General features: G+C 41.8%; 2 protein-coding genes across 2 annotated transcripts in view; both read right to left on the bottom strand.

The window, feature by feature from the left end:
* The window catches only part of LOC310633309 (vomeronasal type-2 receptor 26-like), a gene marked incomplete at its 3' end in the record, with an annotated part of 68393 nt that extends 45988 nt beyond the window's left edge, over positions 1-22405 (bottom strand). Inside the window, exon 1 of the mRNA XM_083351010.1 lies at positions 22169-22405. Within this exon, the coding sequence (XP_083207136.1) occupies positions 22169-22250 (82 nt within the window). The 5' untranslated portion in view covers positions 22251-22405. The remainder of the gene's footprint in view (positions 1-22168) is intronic.
* LOC310633310 (vomeronasal type-2 receptor 26-like) lies at positions 2490-9553 on the bottom strand (the record flags this gene model as incomplete). The annotated part of the gene is made up of 4 exons (XM_083351011.1): positions 2490-3385; positions 3504-3630; positions 6597-6824; positions 9392-9553. 4 exons carry the CDS (start codon positions 9551-9553, stop codon positions 2490-2492), a joined length of 1413 nt encoding a protein of 470 aa, XP_083207137.1.
* Positions 22406-22651: the final 246 nt, after the last annotated feature.

The following is a 22651-nucleotide window of genomic DNA, read 5'->3' on the forward strand; positions in this document are numbered from 1 at the left end:
GCAACCCTATGGACAATGTTCCTCCAGGCTTTCCTGTCCTCTACCATCTTCTGGAGTCCATTGAAGCTCACGCCTACTGCTTCAGTAACTCCATCCAGCCACCTCATTCTCTGTCGTCCCCTTCTTCTATTGCCCTCGATCTTTCCCAGCATTAGACTCTTCTCCAGTGAGTCCTTCCTTCTCATTAGGTGGCCAAAGTATTTGAGTTTTAGCTTCAGGATCTGGCCTTCTAAAGAGCAGTCAGGGTTGATCTCCTCTAGGACTGACCGGTTTGATCGCCTTGCAGTCTAAGGGACTCGCAGGAGTCTTCTCCAGCACCAGAGTTCAAAGGCCTCAATTCTTTGGCACTCAGCCTTTCTTATGGTCCAACTTTCACTGCCATACATTGCAACTGGGAAGACCATGGCCTTGACTATACGCACTTTTGTTGACAGGGTGATGTCTCTGCTTTTTAGTGTGCTGTCTAGATTTGCCATGGCTTTCCTCCCAAGGAGCAAGCATCTTTTAATTTCTTGGCTACAGTCCCCATCTGCAGTGATGTTGGAGCCCAGGAAAATAAAATCTGTCACTACCTCCATTTCTTCCCCATCTATTTGCCAGGAATTGAGAGGGCCGGATGCCATGATCTTGGTTTTCTTAATGTTTAGTTTCAACCCAACTTTTGCACTCTCCTTCTTCACTCGCAACAAGAGACTCTTCAGTTCCTCTTCACTTTCTGCCATTAGAGTGGTATCATCTGCCATACAAATAATATAAACATTAGAAACAGTTAAACAATTAGAAGCCATACAAAAAGATACCGGGAGAGCAGAAGCATTCAAGAGTACAGCTATTTTATGGGCTCCATACCACTTTCTGATCCCCAACCCAGACGGCAAAGCCAGGTCTTCCGGCTTCCTGAGAGTTAAAACTATCAAGCAAATGTCACCCAGTGGTGACAAATTGTTCCAAACATTTGAAACATTCCCTTTACTGTGGAAAGATTCTGTTCTTACAGTGACAAACTCATTTTGCTTTTTTCTCAAAGTTTTCTCTCTTCAGCCCAACTGATATTTGCCTAACATAAACATGTGTACATAGGCACACACAAACAAAATATTGCTGGGATTCAAGTGACATAGCCTGCACATCACCCATTTTCCTCAAATAATTCCAACAATTTCATAATTTTCTCCTTAAATGTCTTCCATGTTGAAAATAATTGCAGTAAGAAAAATATAATCACACATGCAAACATGGTCCTCTTGAATTTAATGAACAGATTAAAGATACAACAACAACCACTCAGAAAGATCAGAAGATACCATGGCTGACGTATGTGCCAATTTCTGGAAGAATAAACATCTTAAGAATGAGGGAGTGACATTAAGAAGAAAGAAAAGATGGAATTTAAAACACACAAATCCACTTATATTAGATATTTAAACCTTTATTCAGACAGAGCACACAATTAGAACAAACAAAAACTGTATGTTAAAACAGATACAAAATTTCAAAGAAACAGTCATAATATATCAATGGGAAGAATTATTGATCAAATCCATGACATTTACTTTGAGCTACAATTTAAACAGAAATACCATTTTACCTCATGCAATGGATATGTAACAAAACTCAAAAATACTAGAAGGATATACAGTATACAGTATATGGCATAATGTAGAAAATTTTGGAAATTAAATTTGAAATGAAATCACCATTTTCTTACTAAGTATAATCCTGGAAAATATTAAAAACAAATATTATAAGTTACTGACATAAATGCTCAAGAATGAATTTTGTCAAACATTGGAATAAAAATAAAGTTCTGAAAATGTCTGACAAGGAATTTAAACTTGAAAAATTTCCAGCTAATGCAAAATTGCTGGCATATATCCACAACAGAAGTTTAAATTTAAGAAAGAATTGCTCTTGTATATAAAACCCATCACACAGAACAATACAATAATTATTTCTAAAGACTGGAAAAAGGTGAAAGTTAGAAACCAAATGATTCTTTTTTCTTCTTTTTATTATTCATTTGTGTATATTTTTTCCTCTTGTTATTGGTTTGGTCTATTTTTTCTTTTTTAATATGCATTAAATATTCAGCTTAAGACAGAAACCCTCACTTTATCAAATATTTTCATGTAATTTGCAGCTGTATTAATGTTATGTTTAGCTTGGGATATACAATTTAAAGAACCTTATGTTTATTAACACTGACATTGACTAACATAGTTAACAGTGATATAAATCTCTTCTTTTTCTCTATCTTTAAATGTTTAAATTATCTAAGCAGGGTATAAATTATCCTTAGTATAACTCGTCTATATAAATGCCAATGTATCACAATTATATAATCTATTATTTATGTCTTAAAATTAAAAAAGGACAAAAGAAAGGACAAAAGACAAACAATGATGGTGTTGAAGTTAGCTTTTTAAAGTGTCAAATGTTGGAATGTTGACATTTTTGGGAACCCCCTACCCAACATCAATTTTATTGCATTATTTTGACATCATATGTGCTTTTGTATTCAGATCGGGTCTTAGGTAAATAATATAACACTTAGGGAAAAATATAAAGCTCACCAAGCCAGCATTGGAGGCCAAGATTGAGAAGACCTGCACAGCCACCATGTACTTCCCCTTGGTGCTTAGGTAGGTGGGCACAAAGGACACCCAAACACTGCAGAAGACCAGCATACTGAAGGAGATCAGCTTGGCTTCATTGAAGGTCCCAGGGAGATTCCTAGCCAGAAAAGCCACCGTGAAACAGATGGCAGCCAGGAAGCCCATGTAACCAAGGGCACAGTAAAACATGGCACTAGACCCTTCACTGCATTGCAGAATGATCTCTTCAGACTGGGAGTACTTGTCAGAATTTGGGAATGGGGGAGAAATGCCCAACCAAATGCTGCAGATGACAACTTGGACACCAGAGCAAGAAATAATGATGGAGTTGGCTAAGCTTTTCCCCAGCCACCTCTGAATATTATTACCTGGTTTAGTGGCCAAGAAGACTAACACCACTGTTATTGTTTTGGCCAAGATTGAAGAAATGGCAATTGAGAAGATGACACTGAAAGCAGTTTGACGGAGAAGACAGGTCTGATTTGTTGGCTGCCCAATGAATAGGAAGGTAGTCAAGATGGAAAGCAGGAGGGATACCAGGAGGATATAGGAGAGGTCCCGATTGTTGGCTTTGATGATAGGAGTTTCCAGGAATTTTATGAATATTCCCAAAACAAAGCCTGTGATTAAAAACATGAACAGGGCAATGGAAGCTAAGATGATCCCCAGAGTGTCTTTGAAAGAAAGGTAGTTTTTAATCTTGGGAATACAGTAAATGCGTTTGATATTTGGATACTGATCTTCTAGACATTTGGTGCATTTTTGAGCATCTGCAAAAAACAAGAGTAGGATATCCCATTAAGCATGTACTTACAAGCCCTTTTATGGAAAAATGTCAGTGTATATGCTTTTCTCAAATGACAGTGTTTTTCTTCTGGTGTTACCCACCTTCCATGGTGGAAATGGTTCCTTCTGCACAACGATGACAGTCGTAGCAGCAAATGGGCTTTCCTTCCTGAGCCACCTTCATGAATCCAGGATGACAGCTTTCCACACACCTGGAAAGTGGCAGAGGCTGCATAGAGACAACATCCAAAAAAAGAAACATGAATTTATGTCAAGAAAATGGGGGGGGGGGAGAGACAAGGATAGAAATCTTCAGTTCCAATTTTAATTTAGCTACTTAAAAAAATTGTGACTCATCAATGTTATTTGGCTGAATGTTGTTTCCTTTTTTATTGCTGCTCATTCTAATTCTTATCTCTATAATTTTTAATTTAGAATCTAAATTTAAATATTAAATTATTCAAAAGAAGGTCAGATTGATTCTCTGGTTTGTGAAGTAAATTATGTTACCCCATGTTACCCCAAGACTTGTCCCTTTGTACAAGTCTGTTTTCATTCTTTGATCAATCAGAATAGAGCTGGAAGTGACCTTAGAGGTCTTTTACTGCAACCCCCTGCTCAAGCAGGAGACCCTATACCATCTCAGACAAGTGGCTGTCCAGTCTCTTCTTAAAAACCTCCAGTGATGAAGCACCCAATACTTCTGAATGTAAAGCTGTTCCACTGGTTAATTGTTCTCACTATTAGGAAGTTTCTCCTTAATTCCAGGTTGCTTCTCTCCTTGATTAGTTTCCATCCATTTTTTCTTGTTTTGCCTTCTTGTGATTTCTGATACAATAAGTTGATCCTGTCTTATTTGTGGCAGCCACTCAAATACTGGAATACTGCTATCATTTCATCCCTGGTCCTTCTTTTCTCTAGACCAGGGCTTTTCAACCAGTGGTACAGGTACCACCTGTGGTACATTGGCAACTGGCAGGTGGTACGTGACCATCCTAGAAAAGTGGTAGCAAGGGAGGGGAATGAGCTGAACTGGTGGCAACACCACACAAGCCTGAGCAAGAGACAGCTGGAGTTGCAGGGCTGTCAGGGCTCAGTGGAAGCTCCAGGATCAGCACTTCTTTGGGGCTGTCAGGGATCAGAGGAAGTGCCAGGATCAACGCCAGTCTCCAGTTGAAGCTCGGCGCTGATCCTGGCACTTTTGAGCCCAGAAGAAGTGCCGATCAGTTGAAATGTTGCAGCATCTTCAGGGTCTTGTGATTTACATTCAGATGCTTGGCAACTGATTGATATTTATGATGGTCACAATGTCCCAGGGTCATGTGAAGGGACCAAAACCTGCTGCAACTACCCAGCAGACAGGGGAACAAAAACCAAACACCCCCCACTCCACCCCCGCTGCCAATCCTCAGCAGAAATGCTCACAACAATGAAAACAGGAGGAAGAGTGCTGCTGGGCAGGCAGGCAGTTGTCTTGCTCAGCTGTGGCTTGGGGAGCACTTTTTTCAGTGCCATTGTAACTTTGAACAGGCAACAAGTGAACTGTTTTAAGTCGAGAGCTACCTGTACTTCATCACTTTTTTCCTTTTTTTGGTCATCAAGTTTTGACACCTTGCTAGGTGACTGGTGGTACTCAGATGTTGCCATATCCTAAAAGTGGTACAATGGGTGAAAAGGTTGAAAAGCCCTGCTCTAGACTAAAAAGGTAAAGGTTCCCCCGCACATGCGTGCTAGTTGTTTCCAACTCTAGGGGCCGGTGCTCATCTCCGTTTCAAAGCTAAAGAGCCAGCGCTTGTCCAAGGACGTCTCCGTGGTCATGTGGCCGGCATGACTAGACGCCAAAGGCGCACGGAACACTGTTACCTTCCCACCGTAGTGGTCCCTATTTTTCTACTTGCATTTTTACGTGCTTTCGAACTGCTAGGTTGGCAGAAGCTAGGACGAGTAACAGGTGCTCACTCTGTTATGCGGCACTCAGGATTCAACCCGCCAAACTGCCAACCATCTGATCAGCAAGCTCAGCATCCTAACCCACTGAGCTCTAGACTAGCCATATCCAATTCCCACTGCAGTTCTTCATATGTTTTAGTCTCCAGGCCTTTTATCACCTTAGTTGCTCTCCTCTGCACATTTTCTCAATGTCTTTTTTGTAACGTGGTGGCATTGCACTTTTCTTTCTCCCTGTTCTGTTCCCCCCTCCCGGAGCACAGACAGACAAGCAGGGACAACTAGCAAGAGTTAATGCTAGTTACTGCTAGCATTACTAGCTAATAACTACTACTGTTACTGCTAAGCTTGTAAGCCGCCCTGAGTCTTCGGAGAAGGGCGGGATATAAATGTAATAAAAATAAAATAAATAAATAAATAAATGCTACAGGCTTTAATTAATTGCCTACTGATAAGGTCTTGGCAGCAACATAAGCTCGTTACCTCAAACTTCAGCTGAAATGAGATATCGTCCAAGCAAAGAGTCCATTAGCAGAGGTACAGAAGCGTTGCCAAGAATTCAGACCAAGGTTTCAAACAAGAAGCAGAGTTCCAAAGACGTGACCCGAAGTTGTTGAAACTATTGTTCGTCACAAAGTTCTGAGAGCAGCCACACCCCCTTTATACCTTATGGGGTGTGGCTCAATGACTCAGCTACTCCCTGGCCCTCCTACCCAACCTACGTTGCTGAAGATGCTTGGCCCTGCGTCTTTCTCGAGGGTCTAGCCATGACTCATCTTCGCTAGACTGCTGCAGCTGTTCGAGCACTGGCTGCTCCTCTCGGCCTCCCGATGGAGACGGAGGCCTTGCCAGAGAGGAGGGCCCCGGAGAGGAAGGCTTTGCCAGTTCCTCCCCATCATCCTCAGAGTCCTCGTCCTCAGTTAAGACAGGCGCAGGGGTCGGGGCCACAACACTCCCTTTCCCCCCTCTGACTTGTATAACCTCTTACCTTGTTGTTTATTATTCTGAGTAGCTAACAGCAACATTAAAAAAAATTAAAATCAATATTGGCGATGGAGGAGGGAGTACATGTCTATTCAACCACTTGAATATTTATGGAGATTATTGTTTATAGACACCTGCACATCTAATCAAAGAAGATGTTGCTTCTCTTGGAAAACTGAGATGATATCTGAACCCCATCTTGCTAAATACTGCAATCCTCATGGTAAGACCTTTAGAAAGAGTGAAATGACATGTTTTCCCCACCTTGTTCAGCACTTCCAACCTTTCAATAGCTTTCTGATTGATCGTGAACTTGAAATCAAAGGATCCTTCTCTTTCTAGACTCCCACATTTCACTCTGCTAACAGACTTGTTGGAGGAAATCACCCAGTTCACAACGTCCAGATTGGCTACCAACTCTCCATTTGCATCCAGATATAACACTCCTATGGAATTATTGTAAAACTGAGAATTTTGAAGGAAATAATGAAGCTGGATGGAAGATAAAATGGGTATGTTTAGAAAGGACATGGAAAAATCTACAGTAAGTTTGTGCTGTGGGTGAACAGACACACAAAGTGAAAGTTTCAGATTTACTTCTCAAGTCATTTGCAGACCATCAATAAACATTTAAATTCTAATATCTACTAGCTTACAGTGGTAATTATATTTCAACTGTACCAACATTAAGATGGGTTAGAGACTCACTTGGACAGGTTTTCAAGCTCATTAACAATAAATTAACATTCTGAAATCCTTGCAGATTCTTGTCTTTCTTCCTTCAAGGGGCTGGCTGGAAGCCTCTCCAAATTTTGTTTCCCCCTCCATTTATATTAAAATAAAATCAAGCATGCATATTTGAATGCTAAAGGTATTAAAATATTTTATTTGAAAAACAATTTAAAACCAGTTAATATCAGGACTGTCACCTGCTTCACGAGCTATGCTTCACCAGATGCCAGTCTGCCATATGCAATAAGGGGGAGGGAGTTAAATGGAATCAAAACCACTCATTGTACTGTCCAGTGAGAGCCACAAGCTGTTCCAAGGTCACAACATGGGATGCAACACTCTCCAGCCTACCAAGCTAGCGACTGTTACCAAAACAATTTGTTTGAATGTAATTGGACAATGGGAGATAACCAGGGGGAAGATGGGGAGAAGGGAAGAGTTAATCAGATGCTTTGGGCATGAAAGTTCAGATCAGGCTTTTCTACGCTACAACCATTTGACTTTAGTAAAGTATACTTTCATTAACAATGGATTCAAGAGTCATTCTTTTCTAACTGACCAAGTTGGGACAGCTGATAATTACCAACTAAAAAGAAGTGACTGTAATGCAAAAGGGACAGAAACAGAATGTTTTAATTCAATGTACTTTCATCATAAAAATCAGCTATTTTTTCATAATAATTCCTCTGTTCTGACACTTATAAAATTGATTCTTATCTTCAAGAGAAAAACAAAGAAAACATACAAAAAAACCCAATTACCTGCCAAGCTTTCAGCCATGGAGTTTCCATGTTCTTGCCATCTTTAGTCCTTCTCCTTTTAGATCTAGATAAAAAAGCTGCATGTAAAGCCCGCACCACAGCCCACACTGTATAGTAAGTGAAATAATTGTCTATTGACAAGATGCGATCAATTAGCTCCTTTGGCAGAACCTCCAGTTCTTCACTTTCTCTGCACCGTCTCCAGACTTTCACCGAAAAGGCATCCTTGCCATAGAAACATGTAAAGGATCTCTCTGAAAAGTCTTGCACCATAGAGTAGAAATGCCGAGACACAGCATAGTTAGCTGTTTGCTTTGTTTTCATAGGAAAGGAAAAAATACTATGGATTTGTCCAATGAGATTAGCAATTTCTGTTAAATATAAATGTAAGTCTCTCAGCAAAGTTGTCATTAGGACCTTGCCTTTAACAGGTTCCTTAAAACCTTCAATGGCTCTATGAAAAAGCAATAACCCAATTCCTATTGAATCCATCTCTGCACCATAAAGAAAGACATTCACTTGTCTCCAATTGCGGTATGTATCAGAAAGCTTGAAGAGCTTCTTGATAGTCATGGAAAAGATCTGTGATAAAACTGGACAAATGTCATTCCTTATCAGCATGGTAGTCATCATCCTTATGAATTTCTGCCCCTGGTCAGTATCTGGAGCAATCAGACCAATCAATGTCCACCTGAAATGAAGGAGCACTTTGACCATCCCTGAGTACTGGACTCCTTCAGAAGGGAGCATTGGGTAGAAGAAAGGATATTGGCTTTTATCATACAGAACCTGGGAAATAAAACTGTAACTGATCTAAAAAGAAAACAAAGAAGAAAAAGGTAGCATTTTATTTAACATTCATAAAATTCAAAGTTTAGGGTAACTATATTGGCTCTACATCCACTTCCTACATTGGTGGCTCATTGTTTCACACGTTGTTTCTCTGCCTATTGGTTTCTTCAGTGGAGAATTTTTCAAATTCCACAAATCAGAAAGCCCCTAGTCTGGGCTGGCATCATGATGGGCAGGAATATGGCTACTCTAAACCTTGTCTCTCTAATTAGATAACCAGAGTCTTTACTTTTCATGCTGCAGGATCCAATCTGGGTCAGTCATCGAGACCAGAGGTTTAGTCTTCCAAACTTTCAGACTTGTGCTGGAGCCCATCCTCAGGGAACCTCTCTCTAGCAGAGTACATGGTTTGGACTGTTGTATGTGTGGTATCTATTGTGTGTGGTTTTTTAGTTGTTGATTGAGTTGTTGGTGGTCGACTATTAATTCATTGGCTGTTCTTTCCTTGTGCTGCCAAGCCCTCGCCTCCTAAGTAGTTGATAAGCTGGTGGTAAATCAGTACTCCTGTAGTCTGACAAGTGGCCCATTTCCCAAGCTTCAATCACTTCCCTGGCTGTTTTTGTGACTGCTCATCCAACAATCTTAGTAGCTGCAAAATTGAATGTATGTCTTTGTTCATTGCAGTGTGAGGTTACTTTATTTATTCTTTATTTACAAAAGAGAAAACATCTGAAAACTGTATAACTAAACCTTTTTGCCCTGTCAAAATCAAACCTGTGGGATTTTGTAGGTGCCCAACATGATTGAAATTTGGATGGAGATGTCAGTCTTGGATCCTTCCAGAACAGTCAGTTTGTTTCTCTGCCTTCCACAACTGTAGTTGGGAACATTGGCCTCCCCATCTGAAAGCAGGTCCAGCAAAGCATCTGAAGTCATTCGTGGATTAAAATAATTTTCATATACATTGTAACCTAGGGTGATGTTGGGCAAGAGACCAGAATCCTGGTTGATCTCCTGGATGGCAAAAAGGTAGGACAGCACTTTCCAGTATTCTGGGTTTGTTTTCCTAGAAATATAAGTGTATGAGAGCAGAATCAATGAAAATAACATTTTATTTAATCTCTTTTTACAAAAATGCTTCTAATCCACCAAAGTCCAAGTGTTCCTCTGAATGATTGCTGAGGGAAGGAGACAGGTACAAGGTCTTTTGTCTGGCTTCATATCTAGGGTGGGACTAAAACTCCTGGTTTCTAACCTGATGACTTAATCACTACCCAAACTTGCTCTCAAGATTATACCTGCCTTCAGTTCGAAATGGAACTCACAGACATATGGAAAGTCACAGACCCAAAAAATTCCTGGGTGTGATTCCTTCATATTATCAGTGAATTGGCATCCAGAAAAAAATGTGGAAGTTATCTTATTTTCAATGCCAGGAAAAATATAGCAGTCCTGAATTATTCAGTCCATCTTGACCTCTTGATGAGACAAGGGAAGGGAGACACCATCTTCTCTTCCTATACACATTCTAGCTCTGCTCCGAGGATGTTGAGGAAATTGAGATATGAACTAAATTAGCAAAAGTAGAATATCAGGGGACATTGCCTCACAAAATTGGAGGGTTGAAAATAGAATGGTTTCAGTTCAGAAACATTCACTTACTCTAATGGCTGAATTGAAGGAGACGTGCTGAAGTTTAATGATTGAAACTTAGCCCTGATTGCAGAGATTATAGCACTAATGAAATACTTTTCTGACTTGTAATAGTTCTGTGGGTTCACCCCATCCCTATTCAGAGTCAGGAGACATTTGAGTGTCCCACAGATTCCCTGAGGCCAAAAAAGCAGCACCAGAAGAAGCAAAAGCAGGAACATGACTTGTGTTCACAAATCCACTTCCTGTATTGTGCCTGCTCTGAACAACAATCCAGAAAAAGAGCTGGAAGAAAACAAAGCCCTCTTCTGAGACAGGAGCTTCAGGAGCTTTTCAAACACAGACATAGTCCCACCAAGCTTCACAACTTGAGGAGAGGAAACAAAGTACACCCCCTAACTACTCTAAAAGACCCTCCCCCAGCTCTCTTTTTCTCCAGACCCATTTATTTATCCATGTCTTTCCAATGGCCTGTCAACAAAGCTTTAGCATGGTATTGAGATGAAAACATGTTGTTGACATCTTGCTGTCAAATCTTTTGAAAGCGTACAGAAAAATCTCTGGAGACTTTGCAGCTAGATAATAAATAAATCACTGTGATTTGGATAACAGCAAGCAGGAGAGATACATCTCTTAACTTTGAATGAATCAACAAGGAGGTGCATAGAGTTTTGAATGAATGAAAGACAACTTTCATTTCGCTCGGATCCGGACCAGTCTGGATTCTGACTGGGCAGAGTCTGACGATGAGAACATAGACAGTCTTGTTGATGTTATCTGGGAAGAGTTTGACCCTGTGACTTTGGACGAGGTAGACAAGATCATGAGGAAGCTGAGCTCCACTACGTCCTTATTGGACCCGTGCCCCTCCTGGCTGGTTTATGCGGCCCGGGATGGGACACGAGGCTGGATCCATGAAGTGATAACTGCTTCATTGAGAGAGGGCAGTTTCCCCACAGCCTTGAAAGAAGCAGTGGTGAGACCCCTCCTCAAAAAGCCTGCCCTGGACCCAGCTGTTTTAAACAACTTTCGCCTGGTCTCCAACCTTCGCTTTCTTGCGAAGGTTGTTGAGAGCGTAGTAGCGCATCAACTTCCTCTTTTCCTGGAAGATGCTGATTATCTAGACCCATACCAATCGGGTTTCAGGCCCGGACACAGCACGGAGACGGCATTGGTTGCTCTGATGAATGATCTCTGGCGAGCTCAGGACAGGGGTTGTTCCTCTGTCCTAGTCCTATTAGACCTCTCAGCGGCTTTTGATACCATCGACCATGGTATCTTACTGCGGCGTCTCAGGAGATTGGGAGTGGGAGGCACTGTTCTCCAGTGGTTCTCCTCCTACCTTCTGGAACATTCACAGTCTGTGTTGGCGGGTGGGCAGAGATTGACCCCGAGACTTCTCATTTATGTAGTTCCTCATGGGTCGGTCCTCTCACCACTCCTATTTAACATCTATATGAAGCCACTAGGTGAGATCATCCGTGGTTTTGGAGTGGGATATCATCAGTATGCTGATGATACCCAGCTTTTCATCTCGACCCCAAACCACCCCAGTGATGCCCTCGACATGATGTCCCGTTGCCTGGAAGCGGTCCGGGTCTGGATGGGAAAGAACAGGCTTCAACTCAACCCGGACAAGACTGAATGGCTGTACATACCGGCATCTCAGGAAGTTCAGATTATTCCATCTCTTACTATTGGGGGTGAGTTATTACCCCCCATAGATAAGGCTCACAATTTGGGTGTCCTCTTAGATTCACAGCTCTCCTTAGATGATCATATATGAGCTGTGACTAGAGGGGCCTTTGCCCAGGTTCATCTGGTGTGCCAGTTGCGACCCTATCTGGACCTGGATGCCTTACGTACAGTCACTCATGCCCGTGTGACCTCTGGTGTAGACTACTGCAATGCTCTTTACATGGGGCTGCCCTTGAGATCCACTCAGAAGCTTCAGCTGGTACAGAGTGCAGCTGCACGAGTTCTTTTGGGGGTCTCCCGATACTCCCATATTACACCTCTGCTCCATGAGGTGCATTGGCTTCCAGTTGCCTTCTGGGTGAAATTCAAGGTGCTAGTGATGACATACAAAGCCCTACATGGCGTGGGTCCGGATTACCTATGGGAGCACCTACTGCCAGCCTCAACACCCCTCCGTCCTGTGCGCTCCCACAGAGAGGGCCTCCTCAGGGTGCCACCGGTCAGAGAATGCCGGCTGGTGACCCCCAGGGGGAGAGCATTCTCGGTGGGTGCGCCAATCCTTTGGAACCGCTTACCGGCTGAACTCCGGATGGCCTCTGACCTTCGCTCCTTCCGGCGTGATCTAAAAACTTATCTATTTGAACAAGCCGGCCTGGCCTGATGGGTTTGGGTTTTAACATTATTTTAACTAACCTACTACATTGGGCACAATCATTTAACTTTAAATCTTGTATCCTGTATTCTTATTTTTGTTGCCCTGTACACCGCCCTGAGTCCTTTGGGAGAATGGCGGTATATAAATCAAATAAATAAATAAAATAAATAAATAAACTTGGCCCCAAAGATCTCTGAGATCATGCCTGCATAGAACCCAGTAGCAGGAGAAATAAGTTTCATGGGTTTGAATGCAGCAATGCAAGCAGTTATGTGTGCAAATAGATCTCTGCATGTTAGACCTCTGTTTTGTGAGCTGCAGTGGTAGCTGGTGTGTTTCCAGGTTCAATTCAAGATATTGGTAATAAACTATAAGGCACTACATGACACTGAGTCAGTTTATTTGAAAGACACCCATCAAAGTGAATTTATTTGGTCTTGATCTGTGGTTGACTTTGTGGTACACCACAAAGATCATCCAGATGGCATTGTGGCTAATACAGGACTAAAATTCACAATGTCCCAGTTTCCAAACTGTCTCTCTTCCTGAAACTTTACCTGAGCTATAATTTTGGAGTGTGAGTGAACCTGGAGGATTCTTAACCCAACATATTATGTAAAAGAATCTATGCAGACCCTCACAGATATAACCATAGATATTTATGTAATATTTTTCAAAAGAAGACAAAGAATATGAAGAAAGAAAGAAAGAAAGAAAGAAAGAAAGAAAGAAAGAAGAAAGAAAGAAAGAAAGAAAGAAAGAAAGAAAGAAAGAAAGAAAGAAAGAAAGAAAGAAAGAAAGAAAGAAAGAAAGAAAGAAAGAAAGAAAGAAAGAAAGAAAGAAAAGTCCACTGCTTTTCATATCTACAGTACATAAACCTGCCTGGTGAGATCATCCATAGCCATGGGGTGAGGTTCCCAATTATACCTAATGATGCCTTTCTGCTGCTGGCAAAAGAGGCAATATTGCCAACATCCTGTCTTGGTGCCTGGAGGTTGTTGGAGTTTGGATAGAGAAAAACAGGCTTTGGCTCAACCCTTTCAAGATTGAGCAGCTTTGAGTTTTGGGACTACTTGGATCTAGGAACTTACCTTTTTTTGTTTTGGATGGAGTTGCACTTCCCCAGGAAGGCCTGATTCACTATCTGGAGGGCCTTCTGGACTCCTGATTGCTGCTTGAAGAGCAGGTGGCAGTTGTGATTAGGAAGGCTTTTGCCCAGCTTCTAGTTGTGTTCCAGTTGTGTCCCTTCCTGGATCAGTCATTCATACTCAGGTCACCTCTGATATGGATTGCTCTAATACGGGCTGTAATATATTGTAATTGTCAGAATCCATTTATATCATATTCATAAATGTATGTTTAAAACATTATTCCATGGATTCTGCCATCTCCCGAAGAGAAGAGAATGGATGTGTATTGAACCGGTATTAGGCATTTCAAAGGAAAGGAGAAGCCTTTTGAACTGGGGAAACAAAAGGGGGGGGCTAGCATCTGGCTTTTGTCATGGAAGACAGCAATAAACATGAAGGGTCCTAAGTTCCTTTTTCCCACAAGAGGGATGATACGAGAGAAAGGATGGGGGACTGACCAAATGGGGCTAAGGGGGGTTTAACCGGGAACTCTATATAAGGGTTAGTTCATGGAATAATATTAAGTCCTGTCTCATTCCTACAACCAAGCATGTCATATTAAAGATTCTTTTTGGAATAGACTTGACTCCAAGAATTTTGTCTTCCTAAGACGTGGTTTGGGGTGGGTCCTGACAGTAATACATGGGCTGGCCTTCAAGCATATTCAGAAGCTTCAGTTGGAGACAAATGCAGCAATACAAGCAGTTATGTGTGCAAATAGATCTCTGCATGTTAGACCTCTGTTTTGTGAGCTGCATTGGTAGCTGGTGTGTTTCCAGGTTCAATTCAAGATATTGGTACTAAACTATAAGGCACTACATGACACTGAGTCAGTTTATTTGAAAGACAATCTCTCTCCAGTGACATCTATCCATCCCATCAGGTCATACAGAAGAAGCTTGTTGCAGGTCCAATCCACTAGAGATTGAAGATAGAGGGAGGGCTGTGTCTGCTATTTCACCCACCATACAGAACATCATTTCCCCCAGAGTCAGGTTGGCCCTGTGCTCACTAGCCTCCCAGAAGGAACAGAAGACTAAGGCTTTGCCATCTTGCCTGGGGTTCAGAGTAAGGTGTGGAACCCATAAAATGGCTGTACTAATCTTGAGTATCTATGCTCTCCCAATGAGTATATCATATGGCTTTTAATGACTTAATTGGTTTTAATGTTTGCATTGTTTGATTTTTTTTAGTACTGTTACTGTTTTAATTTTAAACTGCCAGAGTCATGAATGTGAGAAGAGTAGCTGTTGTGTAAGGAAATCCCTTGGACTGCAAGGCGATCAAACCGGTCAGTCCTAGGGAAGACCAACCCTGACTGCTCTTTAGAAGGCCAGATCCTGAAGCTGAAACTCAAATACTTTGGCCACCTAATGAGAAAGAAGGACTCACCGGAGAAGAGCCTAATGCTGGGAAAGGTTGAGGGCAAGAGAAGAAGGGGATGACAGAGAATGAGGTGGCTGGATGGAGTCACTGAAGCAGGAGGCGTGAGCTTAAATGGACTCCAGAAAATGGTAGAGGACAGGAAGGCCTGGAGGAACGTTGTCCATAGGGTCGCGATGGGTCGGACACGACTTCGCAGCTAACAACAACAAAGGAAATCAAGTCAAAGCAAAATAGGTTTCTCGATTAAGAGAATATCCCAAGCACAAGAGAAGTCTCTCATGGAAGACTATTTTGTTTTAAATGCAAAGGGGGGGGCTCACAGAAAATATTGATTTGATTTGGATTTCTCCTCTGTTCCTTTACTTTTCCTTTTGCTAACTGATGAAACATAAACTATTAACACTTCCATTTCAGAAAGCATTCTTAATTTGCAGCATTTCTGCACAACTGCCTAACACTTTTTCACAGTACTGTACTTGGATGGGATTGTTGAGCATATGAAGGCTCCATGCTGGCTGAAAACCAGAAGGGATTGATCAACCAGGGAGGAGTAGGCATCCCTTTAGTATTGGATCAAGGGAGGCAAAGTGGAGACCATTAGATGGGTCTTAAAAGGGCAATGTGCACCTCTAATCTAGTGTTGATCCTGACTTCCATTCTGTGGTCCAAGTGACTGAAATTCTGAAGATCATGGCCTCAGTGTGCTGATACCTAATGATGGATTTGCTTGCAAAACGTCTACCTTGATCTACATCTTGGTGATAGATGATGCAATGGACCCAGCATGTGTTACTGAAACCAAGTTGTGCAAAGCAAGTAATATTGCCTTGTTTGAAAAGTAGAAAGGGATGGCCTTGATCATGAGAATCTGTTGACTCTACTCCTGACGGCCTTACCAGGTAGACTAGTCAGGAAACGTAGCCTGATAAACTTCTGCTTTATTGTAAAGCCACATTAACAGAATCTTGCAAGTTAGATAGTGCAATTCTCCTGCCATCACCTTAACAACTTGAAAACTTAGAAAGGGTCTCTTCTGAATTCCTTCCTCCATTCACTTTGCGGTTGCAGTCCATGCTGCCTCTTATCTGACTGTTCCCAAGCAGCATCTCATTGGCCCATCTTCCAAAGTCTTTCCCACATATCATTGAATCTTATGAAATCTAAGGTATATGTACAAACATGTTAGCTTTAGAGACAAGGTGATGATCCTACTGGTATAACAGCTGCCTGGCTGCCCAGTGATATCTTTTATCAGACTGCTGGAGCTAGTTTGTTCTGGAGGCCTTCAACCTCCACAATAGATCAGATAAGGTTCAGGAATTCATGGAGTTCTTGGCAACCATGGGGTATTCTCAGGCCAGACATACATTAGAACCCTCCTTTATTTAAAAGCTGGTGTCATAATCTAGATGTCAGAATCCATTTATATCCCATTCATAAAATCCTATATGTATGTTCTAAAAATCTTACAACCCCACTGGATTCTGACATTTTTCCAAGGAGGAGAAGAGAAGATGTTAATAGGCGCAAGGATGTTTATTCAGACTGCCAGGAGGCTGTCTTCAAAGACCAGGGGGAGAACCTTTGAACTAAAACAACAAAGGAAGGGGGGAAGAGATCTGGTTTGTATCTCTGATTTAAATCTCAAAAGGAAGGGAGTAATTGTCATAAAGACATGAGAGTTCCCTCTTTCCCATGGAAGGATTTGACACCTGAATTTTAATTGATCCAGGACAAACAGTCCAACCTACCAAAACCAGTGCCATAAAAAACAGAATAGAAACGCAAGTTAAGATAGGCAAGAAAATGGTAAGTGAGCACCTGTCCACCCTAGACGAGTTCAAATCACCAGGACCAGATGAATTACACCCCAAGGTTCTCAAGGAACTGGCAGACGTGATCTCAGAACCACTGAACTATATTTTTCAAAGATCCTGGAGCACTGGGGAACTACCAGAGGACTGGAAGAGAGCTGATGTAGTTCCCATATTCAAAAAAGGGGAAAAAATAGATCCAGGAAACTACAGACCTATCAGCCTGACCTCAATACCTGGGAAGATTCTGGAAAAGATAATCAAACAACAAATCAGTGAACATGGGTTTGTCAAAAACAGATCATGCCAGACAAACCTTATTGCATTCTTTGACAAAGTGACAAAACTAGTGGACCAGAGGAATGCTGTAGATATAATTTAAACTTCTTAGTTTCCTAGAATTTAATGAAGATCCCCAAGATGAAGCATGGGAACAATGCAGTGGACATCAAGATAACCCCCAATTTTTCCTGATAGGAACGGAAAGTCTTAATCTTTGGAAAACCATGATCTCACTTGTTGTTTGGATGTTTGATCTACTGGACATTTACGGGAGCACCTTCTGCCGGCGTCAACTTCCCATTGTCCTGTGTGCTCCCACAGAGAGGGCCTCCTCAGGGTGCCGTCGGCCATGGAATGCCAACTGGCAACCCCCAGGGGGAGAGCATTCTCTGTGGGCACGCCTGCCCTCTGGAACCAACTCCCTGTTGAGCTCCGGATGGCTCCTGACCTTCGCTCCTTTCGCCACGACCTGAAAACTTCGTTATTTGAGCTTGCCGGCCTGGACTAAGGGATTGGGATTTTAAGTTTTTTAATTCTAAACTTTTAGAATGTGTTTTACTTATTAGGGCTAATTTAATTTGATTTATTTTAACTTTGTATAGTGTATATTGTATATTGTGTTTTAATTGCCCTGTACACCGCCCCGAGTCCTTCAGGAGAAGGGCGGTATATAAATCCAATAAATAATAATAATAATAATAATAATAATAATAATAATAATAATAATAATAATAATAATAATGATGATGATGATGATGATGATGATGATGATGATGATGATGACTGGGTTGTTGAAATGCTGGATGGTCTTCCAGCTGTTGGTTAAGCTTCTTGAAATGAGAAAATGAGTGGATTCATCATCTTAATTGTCTGTTCCAAGTCTGATTCTTCTGAAAGAATTATTTCACTGTTCAAACCAGAGAAGGTGCTGTTGGAGTTAGTTTTTAAAAATGCAATTCCACATTTAGTTCCAGAGATGCAACTTTACTGTATGCTTTGTGATTTTCTTTATTGGTAGCTTGATTTTGTCCTTCTCACTCATGTTTGGACAGCAAGAAGGAAACAATATTCCCCGCACATGCGTGCTAGTTGTTTCCAACTCTAGGAGCCAGTGCTCATCTCCATTTCAAAGCCGAAAAGCCAGCACTTGTCTGGCATGACTAGACGCCAAAGGCGCACGGAACGCTGTTACCTTCCCACCGGAGTGGTCCCTATTTTTCTACTTGCACTTTTATGTGCTTTCAAATTGCTAGGTTGGCAGAAGCTGGGATGAGTAACAGGTGCTCACTCTGCTACGCGGAACTCGGGATTTGACCCGCCAAACTGCCAAGTGAGGGTCTTGTAATGAGTCTGGTATGAATCATCAGTGAGAGGCTTGTGATGGGTCTTGCGAGGGGGAGGTTACATCAGGTCAGGATCATTGGAAGGTGAACTGCTGGTGGGAGGGGGACTTGCATGAGTTGGTTGAGAGTCGGTGCTGTCTCTGGCTGGCTGTGCGGTTGATTTGGATTCTGAGGGATTCATAGGCTGGTTGTAGGTAGATGTGTCTATTGATGGAATTGCTTGTGGAGTGCCAGGCTTCGATGAACTCACAAGTTAGTGGGTGATAGTGTGGCCTATGATTTTAGGGTTGCTCCAATCAAACTGATGTTGCTTGGTGTCGATGTCAGTAGAGATTAAGGATTTGGGATTGTGGCATTTGACTGCCAGCTGGTGTTCATGGCATTTGCCACTAATGCAAAAATAACATTATTTGATTGAAATTGATTACATTTATTCAATATGTAGCAATATAAGGCTACAGTCTATTATCTTATTAGAACAATTCAAATTTGCAGTAGGAAATTATTTTCTTTTGGTGTGTGGAATTTTCAAATAGCCCCTACTTCTTAATTTATGGGAGATAATTTATTCCCTGTTTTAATTTTTCTTCCTTTTGGACTTCTGAAGGAAAGCAGACATAGGAAGAGACTTGAGCTCCATTACCTATAGTAACCAGAGTTCATTTACTTATTAATATGCATGGTTAAATCATCTGACCAAAAACATTGAAAATCAAAATCATGGGACAGCAGACCACTACAAATGACCATAAAGGTGAACTAGTTGCTAAACACCCAGAGTGCTATCATGTGACTGTTGGGCCAGGCCAACACTGAGTTCCTTATACCAATGGAATTTGAGCCAAATTCAGTATTTTATTTCTGCACAGAAGTAAAGATCGATGCTTCTGAAGTTGCAAGGTTTTTTTTATTTTTAAAATCACATACACACATCAGAATTTCCTGAAATTTCATCACTTCTAACTGACTTTGTTTATTCATTACATTTTTATGCAGTCTATCTCCCCTACAAAGTAACTCTGGGCAGTTTGCAGTTTAGAAAAAATAAAAATAGTTAAAACATTAAAACAACACAGAATTAGAATATTATTAAAAACTATACTAAAACCATACTAAGAGAGCTAAGAGTGGGATGGGATGCAGGTGAAGTCTTCTCATCCCATCAGACAGTGCCTTGGATATAATAATTTAATTTTTATTTTATTTTGACATCAAATATTCTTTTGTATTCAGTTCAGGTTTTAGGAAAATAATGTAACATTTGGGGATAAAAATGAAGCCTAACAGGCTGGCACTTGAAACCAGGATGGAGAAAATTTGCACAGCCACCATATACTTCCCTTTGGTACTAAGATAGGTGGGTACAAAGGATACCCAGACACTACAGAAAACCAGCATGCTGAAGGTGATGAGCTTGGCTTCATTGAAGGCCCCAGGTAGATTCCTGGCAAAGAAAGCCACCATGAAACAGATGACAGCCAGGAAGCCCATATAGCCTAGGGCAAGGTAGAACATGGCAACAGAACCTTCATTACATTGAAGAATGATCTCCCCAGACTGCGAGTATGTGTCCAAATCAGGAAATGGGGGAGAAATGCCCAGCCAGATGCTGCACACAACAACTTGGACACCTGAACAAGAAAGGATGATGGAGTTGGCCAGGCTCTTCCCCAGCCATCTCTGCATTTTATTCCCTGGTTTTGTGGCCAAGAAAGCTAACACCACAGTGACTGTTTTGGCCAAGACGGTAGAAATGGCAACTGAGAAGATGTTGCTGAAGGCTGTTTGTCGGACAAGGCAGGTGGCTCTTATTGGCTGGCCAATAAATAGTAAGGAGCTCAAGAAGCAAAGCAAGAGGGAGATGAGGAGGATGAAGGAGAGATCCCGGTTATTGGCTTTGACTATGGGAGTTTCTTGGAATTTAATGAAGATTCCCAATACTAATCCTGTTATCAAAGACAGAAATAAGGCAAGGGAAGCTAGAATGATCCCCAAATTTTCTTGATAGGATAGGAAAGTTTCAATCTTAGGTATACATTCATCTCTGTTGATGTTGGGATACTGGTTTGCTGGACATTTGGTACATTTTTCAGCATCTGAAAAGAGCAAGATTAACATCTATTGTAGAGCATGTTTTTCCATCACATTCTTCATTAGAGTGAAACTGGTGAAGGGATGGATGAATATGGGTGGAGAAGAGCAGCATTCAGCAGTGGTTGAGGGAGGAAGAAAATGAGGAAGAAAAAGTGCCAAAGGCAAATGAGATTCTGTCCCATAAATTCCCAGAATGAGGTGTGACCGCTTTCAGAAGTTCCGTTGTTTGTATTTCATATTGGGGGTCCTTCTAGATTCACAGCTCTCTTTGGAAGAGCATATTGGAGCTGTGACTAGGGGGGCCTTTGCCCAGGTTCACCTGGTGTGCCAGTTGCGACCCTATCTAGACCGGGATGCCTTGCGTACAGTCACTCATGCACTCGTGACTTCTCGTCTAGACTACTGTAATGCTCTCTACATGGGGCTGCCCTTGAAGTCCACTCGGAGACTTCAACTGGTGCAGAATGCAGCCGCGCGAGTTGTCCTGGGGGTTTCCCGATACTCCCATGTTACACCTTTGCTCCGCGAGCTGCATTGGCTGCCGGTTGCTCTCCGGGTGAGGTTCAAGGTGTTAGTGATGACTTACAAAGCCCTACATGGCATGGGTCCGGATTACCTACGGCAACACCTGCGGACGGCGTCAACTTCCCTCCGTCCAGTGTGCTCCCACAGAGAGGGCCTCCTCAGGGTGCCTCCGATCAAAGAATGTCGATTGGTGGCCCCCAGGGGGAGGGCGTTCTCTGTGGGCGCGCCAGACCTATGGAACCGCTTGCCGGTTGAGCTCTGGACGGCCCCCGACCTTCGCTCCTTCCGGTGCGATCTCAAAACCTTCCTTTTTGAACAAGCTGGCCTGGTCTGATGGGATGGGGTTGGGTTTTATAAATCGGTTTAAACTTTTAATTATGTACTAGTTTATTACGGGCATTGTTGTTTAATTACTTTTTAATCTTTGTATCCTGTTTTTATTATGTATTGCCCTGTTCACTGCCCTGAGTCCTTCGGGAGAAGGGCGGTATACAAATTAAATTATTATTAGATTATTAAATATTCTATGAACTACCTTTTAGAGCTGAAATTCAAAGCAGTCTGCTGCCCAGCCACATGGAGAACTGATCGTTGGAAACTCCTATCTCAAGCAGAGGAAGGAGTAGAGATTTGGACCCAAAGTCTCAGTGGCGCTTTCCACCTAGGATTCTTTCGATGATATTTCACGATTAATTTAGCTTCTGGTGTTAGGTTGTCAGATCTTCTGTCTGGACAGCCATTTTCCTGGCTGATGGAATCCCCTATTTCTTCATCTTCCCATCCATGCCAGGAAAGCAGACACCCTTTTTTTAATAATTTGCCAATTTGAATTCCAAGTTTATTTCTTATCACTCATTATGTAATAAATTATTAACAATGATTTTTTTTTATTTTTTAAAAACGATGGTATGAACAATATCATGATCTATGGTCTTCCCAAAAGTCTGCCTCTTTTGTCTGGTGTCACGCACCTTCCATGGTGGAGATGGTGCCTTCTGCACAAGGATGACAGTCGTAGCAGCAAATGGGCTTCCCTTCCTGAGCCACCTTCATGAATCCAGGATGGCAGCTTTCCACACATCTGGAAGGAGGCAGGGTCTGAGGAGAGAGAGGTGAAAAATCCAGGATATGAAATTATTTTCAAAACCATGTCAAAGAAAGAAGGATTTGGTGATCTCCAGTTCAAGAATTTGCTTTGACTCCACATATATGTGGTGGACTTGCAGAAATATAAAAGCTTTTTGGATTAAAATTGACAGTTATAACAGCAGATGGGTCTCCTTTCCTTGGGCACTTTCTTAAATCCAGGACGACAGCTTTCCACACACCTGGAAGGAGCACGTGTCTGAAGAGAGAAAGGGAAAATGCCCAGAAAATGATTATAGTTTCAAAAAAATGTCGAACAAAGAAGGAGTTGGTGATCTTCAGTTCCAAGAATTAGCTTTGACTAGTTA

Source organism: Vipera ursinii (assembly GCF_947247035.1).
Source record: "Vipera ursinii genome assembly, chromosome: 2".
NCBI lineage: Eukaryota > Metazoa > Chordata > Lepidosauria > Squamata > Viperidae > Vipera > Vipera ursinii.